Source organism: Mobula hypostoma, chromosome X1 (assembly GCF_963921235.1).
Source record: "Mobula hypostoma chromosome X1, sMobHyp1.1, whole genome shotgun sequence".
Taxonomy (NCBI): Eukaryota; Metazoa; Chordata; class Chondrichthyes; order Myliobatiformes; family Myliobatidae; genus Mobula; species Mobula hypostoma.
This window is the reverse complement of record NC_086128.1, coordinates 13,425,973-13,438,191: the sequence shown is the minus strand read 5'-3', so window position 1 is coordinate 13,438,191 and position 12,219 is coordinate 13,425,973. Positions and strand designations below refer to the sequence as shown.

Here is a 12,219-nt window from a genome sequence, read left to right as displayed (position 1 = left end):
GGGACAGGCATCCATTTATAGGTTGAAGCATTGTTTCTATTTTAAACCACATGCAGAGATTAAAAACAACGGGTCCAAACATTGCTCTACATGTCTGTTCTTTAATTCTTGGCATTAGATGACCATATGACCATATTGATTGTTCTTCAAGTTCTCTGATCAATCTTTCACCAGAGCTACCTCAGCATCAGTCAATATTTGAACAATATGAGGCTGTTCTATTTGGTCTGAGCCAGATTGGATTTTTCCTGTTCAGTTGTAAGAAGTCGATTCAGACAATCTTCTTTAGGCATTCCCCTTTTAACCATTTTACTAAAATAAACTTACAGAGTGAACATATGAGGGTATCTTTTTACTTTAGCACTTGCTGTACCTCAGTGGCTTTTGTACTGTCACCTCTTGCTGTGGAGGTCCTGGTTTCAAAGGCCTGATGCTCTAGTGCAGGACTGAGGGAGTGCTGCATTTTCTTTTGAATGAGATGCCAAACTTGTGCCCTGTCTACTCTCTCAGGTGAGTATAAATGATCTCACAACACCACTTCAATGAACGAAACGGGAGTTCTCCACAGTTTCCTGGCTACCCCTCAACCAAAATCATTAAAGAAGATTTTGCGGTCACTGTTACATGTCAGAAGCACACGTAGCCTGTGGTGTTTGTATGCTCCAACACATTTCAAAAGCTCTTCCTTGCTTTAGAGTGATTTGCCAGGTTATGAACGACGCTGTTGAAATCCAGACCTTTATTAGTGTGAACTCTGTCTATTAACATGTTCCTCATAGTTCATCGTTCACAGGTCCAAACTATTCCCAAGCACTTCCTAGTGCATCTGGAAAATGGTTGTGGGAGACCAGTGGCTCATGGGAACAGTGTTGTAACATGGCCTCATCACGATTTCACTAATAACAGCAGAATTTTCCTTTCTAGATGAGCTGCCAGCCATGGCTGATGAGCCCAATCTACATGGAGTGACTCATTTTAAGGCATTAGTAACCCACCTTTGCTCCTTCTCCTGTCGGCAGGAATGATTCTGCTGTGTTTAGTAGCTAACCCATAAGAGCTGGACGTAGTTGTCAGAGGCTATTTGAGATGCACACCATTGGGAGCATTTAATAGATAGTAGGAGCTTATCCCTACTACCTCCCTGGCTAAGATAACCTTAAGGAACCTCCTTTCTTCCAAATTATCTGCCCCATGTCATAACCTATTGACTTAGATTGTGTGTATCTGCCTGAAGCCTCTCTGCATCTGCCTCAGTCCATACTGCCACTTAGATCTGCGTCACTGGCAAACGTGAACACTGAAAGAAAGACCGAAAGACTGAAATATTTCACTGGGTGGGAATCTGAAGCAAGAAGCTGGCATAAATTCCCCAATGAAAGATCCCTTTGGGCAGCAAATGTAGCACAAGCTTGTGTTGGCGCATGGCCAAGTGGTTAAGGTGTCAGTCTAGTGATCTGAAGGTCACTAGTTTGAGCCTTGGCTAAGGCAGCATGTTGTGTCCTTGAGCAAGGCACTTAACCACACATTGCTCTGTGACAACACCGGTGCCAAGCTTGATGGGTCCTAATGCCCTTCCCTTGGACAACATCGGTGGCATGGAGAGGGAAGACTTGCATACAACCTTGCCCAGGCTTGTGCCCTGGAGACCTTCCAAGGCGCAAATCCACGTCCTCACGAGATTTACGGATGCCTATAAAAAAATATAAGAAGCTAAGCCATCGGGGAAGCTGTTTGAAGTGTTTGCATTGATCCAAGGGGACAGAAGCTTTAAAATTGAACTGTAAATATTTATTGACATAACCTGATTTTATTCATCAATCTTCTGAGAAATCACAATCTGTATCTGCATATGTCTCATTGGAGTGCAGGAGAATTCAACCCTGTTTTTGTCAGTACAGGAAGTATCAGTGGAGGGGTGCTGTCGTTACAGTTTTGATCTGTTTTCACTTGCAACAAACAATGACTTGCATTATGCAGGCCCAGTAACACAGTGAAACATCCCATGCCACATGCCAGAACCGGAGATCGAAGCTTGATCAAACAGAATGCTTTTAGGAAACATCTTGAAGGCAGATAAATGTAGGGGAGGAATTACAGTTTGTTTGTTTAATGGATGGCAATTCCAGTTCTGTTCCAACACTGCTATCAAGCAAGGCGTAATGTACGTACTCTTTCATAGCATGTGGTAAAGGTGTACTCGAAAGCAAAGGCTACTCCTCCTAACTTTCCCACAGCCGCGTACTTCTTGTAAGACATCACACAAGAAACAAGGAGCCGTACACCAAGAATTTATGAACACGCAGCAGACTTGCTTCATTTGAGGAGCCACCCATCCTGCTTAATCCATGGAATTGATATTAAAAGCATTGAGAGGAAAGTTACAAGATTATTATTTTCATATCGAACAGAATGTGTGGTAGGTCACGTGACTCTTCCATCATTCGCAGTTTATAAATTAGACGAATGTCTAATAAAGGGGGAAACACTAGCAGTTGCAAGAAAATGGCATCAGGACACAAAGAAGGTGAGGGTGTGCAAGAGGAATGCAGGATTGGTCTGTACCTTGGTCAGATGGAGAAAGATCTTGGCCGAGGATCAGGAGGAGTGCCCAGGATGGACGTGACTGGGATCTGGCAATAGCAATGAGGTGAATGACTGGAGGCAGGGGCTGGGGTCAGGAGGAATGGAGATAGAGTTCCATTCGGGGAACTGCTGTGTTGATGGGAGGATCAGAGGGCCTGAAGGGTGGAGAGAACTGGGCATAACTTGGGGAGGGTGTCACAGTGAGATTAGTGCTGGGCTGAAGAATCAGCATGTAGGCTTCCTGGACAGAATACAAGATAAGGGACTTAACTGATGTGGCCTCAATCCAACATCGCACTAGGGAGATCTAAACATTGGGAAATTGTCAGTGATTACCACTTCTAAGACAATTTAATGCAAGTTTCACTGAAATACTTCCAAAGGAACATTGCATAAGTAATGATATTATCACATACATCCCACTGCACAAGTCACAGGCCACAGTTTAACTCACTCCAAGAAGAGCCTGGTAGAATTTAGACATTAGATGACCTGGAAAGGGTTATTATCTCATTTCAATCCAAAAGTTCATCAGCTGCATAAAACTATAAAACATTTCTATACCATTAACATTTTCCAGTGATCAGAGTCCATCAACCACACTGCTAAACTTTCAGTACAACTTGCATTGTGTGTACCCAGTCTGCATTATGTGATTGCCCAGAGACCAGAGTTCACGCTATGCAACACTAACACCCACTCAGATTCCCTGAAAAAGTTACAAAATTAGGGGAAAATATGTGAATATGAAAGGCTCATTTTCAACACAGATTGTGAAAAGCCCAATCATTAGATGTATCTAAGGTGGAGTCAGATAAGTACATAGAACATAGAGCAGTACAGCACAGTACAGGCACTTCAGCCAACGATGCTATACTGACCTTTTAACCTACTCCAAGATCGATCTTATACTTCCCTCCTTCCATTTTTCTTTCATCCACATGCCTATCTAAGTCTCTTAAATGTCCACACACCCACCACTCTGTGTTATAAAACCTACCTCTGACATTCCCCCTATACTTTCCTCCGATCACCTTAGAGTTATGCCCTCTCATATTAGCATTTTCCACCCTGGGAAGAAGTCTCTGGCTATCCGCTCTATCTATGTCCCTTATCATTGTATACACCAGTGGCCCCCAACCACCGGGCCACGGACTGGTACCAGGCCGCAAAACATGTGCTACTGGGCCGCGAAGAAACGATATGATTTGGCGATATGAGTCAGCTGCACCTTTCCTCATTCCCTGTCACGGCCACTGTTGAGCCATTACGTATGCGAGGTCATTACCCGTGTGTCATCCATCTCAGCGTGAGAAGAAGATCAACTCCTCGAGCTTGCAAATGATGACAGGCTGAAAAGTATGTTTGACATAACATCTCTGCCGGCATTCTGGATCAAAGTCAAGGCTGAATATCCTGAGATAGCCACGAAAGCACTAAAAACGTTGCTTCCATTTCCAACATATCTCTGCAATGAATGCAACGAAAACTAATTTGCGGAATAGACTGGACATAAGGAACCCCGTTCGAGTATCGCTGTCTCCCATCACCCCTCGATAGGACCGTCTTGTTGCAGGGAAACAATCCCAGGGCTCCCACTGATTCAGCGATATTGGTGTGTTGCAATGATTTTATATGTTCATACGGGGAAAATATGCGCTGTGTGTTTAATATTAAATTCGTTAGATAAACCCTTTTAGAAACAAAATTGAACGTATTAGCCACTTATTATAAGTGACGTATAGTTGACTTATCACCTATATTCCGTTCGTGATTAACACCCCCGCCACCCCCCCCCCAGGGTTGCCAACTGTCCTGTATTAGCCAAGACATCCCGTATGTTGGGCTAAATTGGTTTGTCCCATACGGGACTGCCCTTGTCCCGTATTTCCCCCGCTAAGGTAGAGCGTTCCTATGAAACCTTTTGTGCCGAAATGGCGTAAAGCAAAGAAGCAATTACCATTAATTTATATGGGAAAAATTTTTGAGCCTTCCCAGATCCAAAAAATAACCTACCAAATCATACCAAATAACACATAAAACCTAAAATAACTCTAACATATAGTAAAAGCAGGAATGATATGATAAATACACAGCCTATATAAAGTAGAAATAATGTATGTACAGTGTAGTTTCACTTAACAGAATCGCCAAAAACGATTTGTAGAAAAAAATCGGCACGTACACGCAAACACATGTGCACACAGGTGCCCGCGCAAGGCTTCATGGTCATGGTAGTCTTTCTCGGGGTAAACACAAGTGTCCCGTATTTGACTGCTACCCTAGTCTGTTGGCAACCCTACCTCCCCTCGGTTGGCCGGTCCGCAAGTATATTGTCAATATTAAACCGGTCCGCGGTGCGAAAAAGGTTGGGGACCCCCGTTATACACCTCTATCAAATCACGGCTCATCCTCCTTCACTCCAAAGAGAAAAGCCCTAGCTCACTCGGTCTTTCATCATCAGAAATAGTCTCTAATCTAGGCAAAATCCTGGTAAAACTTCTCTGCGCTCTCTCTAAAGCTTCCACATCCTTACTATAACGAGGCGAACACAATACTCCAAGTGTGGTCTAATCAGAGTTTTATAGACCTGCAACATCACCTTGCGGCTGTTGAACGCAATCGTCAGCTAATGAAGGCAAAAACACTGTATGCCTTCATAACTACCCTGTCAACCTGAGCAGCAGCTTTGAGGGATCAATGGATGGATTCTTAGCAGAGCGGAGTCTCTCTGTTCCTCTGCTCTGCTAAGAATCCTTCCATTAACCCTGCACTCTACTTCAAATTCGACCTTCCAAACTGCATCACTTCATACTTTTCTGGATTGAACTCCATCTGCCATTTCTCAGCCCAGCTCTGAATCCTATCAATGTCCTTTTGCAACCTATGACAATCTTCTACACTATCAGCAAAACCACCTATCTTTGTCATCTGCAAACTTACTAACCCACCTTTACAGTTCATCATCCAAGTCATTTATAAAAGTCACAAAAAGCTGGGGTGACAGAACAGATCCCTGCAGAATATCACTGGTCACCGACCCCCAGGCAGAATACACTCCGTCTACAACCACCCTCTGCTTTCTATGGGCAAGCCAATTCTGAATCCACACAGCTGGGTTTCCCCGGATCCCATGCCCCTGACTTTCTGAATGACCCTACCATAGGGAACCTTATCAAATACCTTACTGAAATCCAGATACACCACATCCACTGCTATACATTCATCAATTTGTTTATTCACTTCCTCAAAAAAATTATCAGGCTCATGAGGCACGACCTACCCCTCACAAAGCCATGTTGACTATCCCTAATCAGACTATGCTTCTCCAAATGCTCATAAATCCTGTTTCTAAGAATCCTCTCCAGTAGTTTGTCCACCACTCACATAAGACTCACTGGTCTATAATTCCCAGGACTATCTAATTACCTTTCTGAACAAAGGAATAATATTTGCCACTTTCCAATTTTCTGGTTCTTCACCTGTGGCCAGTGAGGATGCAAAGATCTGTACTCTGACTCATGGTGTGCGGTTAAGTTACTCAGGATAAACTTTAGGATGCAGAAAAAGAAAATCACCGCACCTTCCAGTCATCTTTCACCTTAACAAGAGCAAGCAAAGCAGCTCAGAGGATAGTTTTTGTCATATATGCCTCTGAGGAATAGAGTAAAGCCTCTTTTAAGATGCAGGATTATCATGTATTTGGAATGCAAAGGAGAGCAAACAGCAATTGTTAATGACAGTTAATGCCCGTGGATCTGTCAAGGGTCGACTCGGAGACACATCATATTCAGAAGTGTGGTCCCTGGTGGTGCAGAATGCTCCTGTCATGCAATGAGCAGCAATACTAGACTGCAGGAAAGAGTTTTTATAAATGAAAGTAGAGAAGTGTACAGCTACTTACAGAATAGATACCTCCCATAAAGTAGAGTGACAAACCTATATACAATTTGACTCTATTTATTTACTTAGACATACAGCGCATAACAGACCCTCTGTTCCAATGAGCTGCACCACCCAGCAACCCTGGCCTAATCACACGATAATTTACAATGACCAATGAACCTACTAGCCAGTACACCTTTGGACAGTGAGAGGAAACTGGAGCATCCGGAGGAAACGCACGCACTGACAGGAAGGACGTCCAAACTTCTTACAGACAGTGTTGGAATTGAACTCTGACCTCCGACATCCTGAGCTGTAATAGGGCCGTGCTAATCACTAGGCTACCATGACACCTCGTCCCTTACATTTTCCCTTTATCACCATTAAACTGAAACCTAGTCTAGAGAACCTGGTCTTAAAGGATGGGGTGAAAATGAGGTCCTCATTTCTTTTTCTCATATTCACCTACGACATGGAAGGAAGTAATTCGGCCCATTGAGTCTATGCCAGCTCGCAAAGCAATCCCATTAATCCTACAGTCGATGTTTCAGGCCAAGACCCTTCGTCAGGACTAACTGAAGGAAGAGTTAGTAAGAGATTTGAAAGTTGGAGGGGGAGGGGGAGATCCAAAATGATAGGAGAAGATAGGAGGAGGAGGGATGGAGCCAAGAGCTGGACAGGTGATTTGCAAAGGGGATATGAGAGGATCATGGGACAGGAGGCCCAGGGAGAAAGACAAGACGGGGGGAAAACCCAGAGGATGGGCAAGGGGTATAATCAGAGGGACAGAGGGAGAAAAAGGAGAATGAGAGAAAGAATGTGTGTATAAAAATAAATAACAGATGGGGTACGAGGGGGAGGTGGGGCATTAGTGGAAGTTAGAGAAGTCAATGTTCATGCCATCAGGTTGGAGGCTACCCAGACGGAATATAAGGTGTTGTTCCTCCAACCTGAGTGTGGCTTCATCTTTACAGTAGAGGAGGCCGTGGATAGACATATCAGAATGGGAATGGGATGTGGAATTAAAATGTGTGGCCACTGGGAGATCCTGCTTTCTCTGGCGGACAGAATGTAGGTGTTCAGCAAAGCGGTTTCCCAGTCTGCGTCGGGTCTCGCCAATATATAGAAGGCCACATCGGGAGCACTGGACACAGTATATCACCCCAGCCGACTCACAGGTGAAGTGTCGCCTCACCTGGAGGGACTGTCTGGGACCCTGAATGGTGGTAAGGGAGGAAGTGTAAGGGCATGTGTAGCACTTGTTCCACTTACACGGATAAGTGCCAGGAGGGAGATCAGTGGGGAGGGATGGGGGGACAAATGAACAAGGGAGTCGCGTAGGGAGCGATCCCTGCGGAAAGCAGAGGCGAGGGAGGGAAAGATATGCTTAGTGGGGGGATCCCGTTGGAGGTGGCGGAAGTTACGGAGAATAATATGTTGGACCCGGAGACTGGTGGGGTGGTAGGTGAAAACCAGGGGAACCCTATTCCTAGTGGGGTGGCGGGAGGATGGAGTGAGAGCAGATGTACGTGAAATGGGGGAGATGCGTTTGAGAGCAGATTTGCTGGTGGAGGAAGGGAAGCCCCTTTCTTTAAAAAAGGAGGACATCTCCCTCCTCCTGGAATGAAAAGCCTCATCCTGAGAGCAGATGCGGTGGAGACGGAGGAATTGTAAGTGTTGCTGTGGGATTTGACATGAGAACCATGTAACAGAAAGCTGCAAAGTACAACATTGGTTAAAATGCCATCTATTTGCTTCGTGCAGAAGAAATGCCTTTCTCACAATTATCAAAACAGTAAATTAGTTCTATTTTAAATTAAAATATTAAAAGATTTAATGCGGATATGCTCAGATTCATTGTAGCTCGGTCTGTTCTGCAGGAAGCAGTGTGACCATCTGAGGATTAGTGGTTTTGCTGGTGTGATCCTGTATGTGTCTTACTGGCTCGTGAAGACTGCCTTATGAAGCCTTCTTAGATCCTCTATAAATTCCATAAGATTTGCACTAAATCCTCAAAGAATTTTAAAGTTCCGTGACTATTTTAATGTGAAGAATGGTTGGTTTAAGAATTTGGTGGAAGAGGGGCATTTTATTATGGGCTAATTCTTAGAAATTAGTTTCTAAAGACAGGCCTCAATGAAATGTAACTTCATCCCATACCGGCTCAACCATATAGGCTCATGGTGTAATATTTTGGTCAGGGTTGGTTTTACGTTGAACATTTCTTCCTTATGCTGCTTTGGCCCAAAACTTACTCTTAAGCATATTTCAGTGCCCACTGTGAATTAACATCAGCCCCAGACTGTTAATTGGTTGCACGCCCTAGTCCATACCATACCATAGAAACCATAGAAACTACAGCACAGAAACAGGCCCTTTGGCCCTTCTTGGATGTGCCGAACCATTTTCTGCCTAGTCCCACTGACCTGCACACGGACCATATCCCTCCATACACCTCCCATCCATGTATCTGTCCAATTTATTCTTAAATGTTAAAAAAGAACCCGCATTTACCACCTCGTCTGGCAGCTCATTCCATACTCCCACCAGTCTCTGTGTGAAGAAGCCCCCCCTAATGTTCCCTTTAAACTTTTCCCCCCTCCCCCTTAACCCATGTCCTCTGGTTTTTTTCTCCCCTTGCCTCAGTGGAAAAAGCCTGCTTGCATTCACTCTATCTATACCCATCATAATTTTATATACCTCTATCAAGTCTCCCCTCATTCTTCTACGCTCCAGGGAATAAAGTCCTAACCTATTCAACCTTTCTCTGTAACCGAGTTTCTCAAGTCCCGGCAACATCCTTGTAAACCTTCTCTGCACTCTTTCAACCTTATTTATATCCTTCCTGTAATTTGGTGACCAAAACTGAACACAATACTCCAGATTCGGCCTCACCAATGCCTTATACAACCTCATCATAACATTCCAGCTCTTATACTCAATACTTTGATTAATAAAGGCCAATGTATCAAAAGCTCTCTTTACGACCCTATCTACCTGTGACGACACTTTTAGGGAATTTTGTATCTGTATTCCCAGATCCCTCTGTTCCACTGCACTCCTCAGTGCCTTACCATTAACCCTGTATGTTCTATGTTGGTTTGTCCTTCCAACGTGCAATACCTCACACTTGTCAGTATTAAACTCCATCTGCCATTTTTCAGCCCATTTTTTCAGCTGGTCCAAGTCCCTCTGCAGGCTCTGAAAACCTTCCTCACTGTCTACTACACCTCCAATCTTTGTATCATCAGCAAATTTGCTGATCCAATTTACCACATTATCATCCAGATCATTGATATAGATGACAAATAACAATGGACCTGGCACTGATCCCTGTGGCACACCACTAGTCACAGGCCTCCACTCGGAGAAGCAATTCTCTACCACCACTCGCTGGCTTCTTCCATCGAGCCAATGTCTAATCCAATTTACCACTTCTCCATGTATACCTAGCGACTGAATTTTCCTAACTAACCTCCCATGCGGGACCTTGTCAAAGGCCTTACTGAAGTCCATGTAGACAATATCCACTGCCTTCCCTTCATCCACTTTCCTGGTAACCTCCTCGAAAAACTCCAACAGATTGGTCAAACATGACCTACCGCGCACAAAGCCATGTTGACCCTCCCTAATAAGCCCCTGTCTATCCAAATGCTTGTAGATTCTGTCTCTTAGTACTCCCTCCAATAACTTACCTACTACTGACGTTAAACTCACCGGCCTACAATTTCCCGGATTACTTATTGATCCTTTTTTAAACAACGGAACAACATGAGCCACTCTCCAATCCTCCGGCACTTCACCCGTAGACAGTGACATTTTAAATATTTCTGCCAGGGCCCCCGCAATTTCAACACTAGTCTCCTTCAAGGTCCGAGGGAACACTCTGTCAGGTCCCGGGGATTTATCCACTTTAATTTTCCTCAAGACAGCAAGTACCTCCTCCTTTTCAATCTGTACAGTTTCCATGGTCTCACTACTTGATTCCCTTAATTCCATAGATTTCATGCCAGCTTCCTTAGTAAATACAGACGCAAAAAACCTATTTAAGATCTCCCCCATTTCCTTTGGTTCCGCACAAAGCCGACCACACTGATCTTCAAGAGGACCAATTTTATCCCTTACAATCCTTTTGCTCTTAATATACTTATAAAAGCTCTTTGGATTCTGCTTCACTTTGTTTCATTCTGAATTTGGTGCTCCATTTGTAATCTATGCCTCAGCAAGAGAAATGAGTAACACAATTGGGAACGAGTCTAGTTCATGATTTGTTTTCATGTGTTTTGCATGTGAATGGGTGAAGAAATGACACAGGGACAAATGGATGCAAATTGTTTCATTGCTGCTCTTCTGTCTCATTATCTTCCAAGAGAGAAAGCAGAAAACCTGGGCTTTTCCTCAGGAAAGCTTTCTCCATTTCTACTCTAATTAGGTAAAGTCTCAGTCAGATTTCATTAATCAATTTCCCAGGACTGCCTGACTGAAGAAAAATCTGGACTGATTTGCTCTTTGAAGCACTGGCTGACTAAATAGATTGCATTTAAAGAAGGTGCTTCTTCAAAGGGAATGAGGGAAAAGTCAAGGGGTGAGTTCATACTCATTTCCCTTGCAGGTCTCAAATGTCTGTCTCCAGAATGCAATGGGCAAAACCCTGACCATTGGTTATGTGGGTCATCTGGTTGTCTTCTGAGCTGAAGGACAGCTCGGGAAGAAGAATACCTGAGAGTTGCTCAATGTCATTGATATGTGTTATGTTGTGTCTTGGTCCAGGTACGAGCTAGCGCCATTGCCCAGGATGCTGATCAGAACTATGACTACGCCAGCAACAGTGTCATCTTGCATCTGGATGTTGGAGATGAAGTCTACGTGAAGCTTGACGGAGGGAAAGTTCATGGTGGCAATAGCAACAAGTATAGCACCTTTTCCGGTTTCATCATCTACCCAGACTGAGCAAAGGTGCCTTTGTGTCCTATTGCAGACCAACCAGGGAGGAATGTGTGTAGTATCAATCAGAAGGTTGAATGGAGCACAGAATTAGCAACCCAACCCACCAACCCCTAAATTTTCAATAGATAAATGAATAATTATTTTATAATTTTGTTTTAAACTTCACAGTCAGTAGATTTTTAAATTAAGTTTAGCACTTTATCTAGCAGTTTATCATTTGAACCATTAAACAAGTTGTGACCATTGACTGTGAGAGAAGTAAGCCACATTACTGAGAAAAGCAGACAATGCGCTAAAAACAACGTAGTTAAAAATCTAGAGAGTTAAATAATGATTGAATATCAATTAATTAGCATGTAACGATCTGACTTTAATGTGCCAATGGTGTATTTATCACTTGCCAATCAAATTTATAATCAAGCAGTGTGCTTAATACATTTTTACAAGTAGTTACTTGTAAAATACCTCAAGTATACTCAAATCTCATATCCTGATCCTGCACCTTAAATGTTGCTTCTGCCTTCTATGCATCATGTTCCACTGGATGATGTCACATTTATGTCACAATTGAAATGAGCATAGCTGTTCATCAACCTGAGGCATCACCAGTTGATTAGCCCACTAAGAATGTGGGCAGCAATATACTTAAAAAAAACTCAAAGCCCCTTCTATCTCTTCCAGTATTTCAGGTGAATACTGTGACATTATTTCCTTCCTCAGCCAGCTATCACCAAAAACAATTCGTCGCTCAATCATCTCATTGCTCTTTATGGAATCCTGCTGTGCGCAAAATGGCTGCTGCAT

The 12,219-nt window shown here is 43.5% G+C and overlaps 1 protein-coding gene across 1 annotated transcript in view; it reads left to right on the top strand.

Moving 5' to 3' along the window:
• The window catches only part of LOC134340655 (complement C1q-like protein 2), a 53,293-nt gene extending 41,842 nt beyond the window's left edge, over positions 1 to 11,451 (top strand). Inside the window, exon 2 of the mRNA XM_063038110.1 lies at positions 11,239 to 11,451. Within this exon, the coding sequence (XP_062894180.1) occupies positions 11,239 to 11,418 (180 nt within the window). The 3' untranslated portion in view covers positions 11,419 to 11,451. The remainder of the gene's footprint in view (positions 1 to 11,238) is intronic.
• The last annotated feature ends 768 nt before the right edge of the window (positions 11,452 to 12,219 follow it).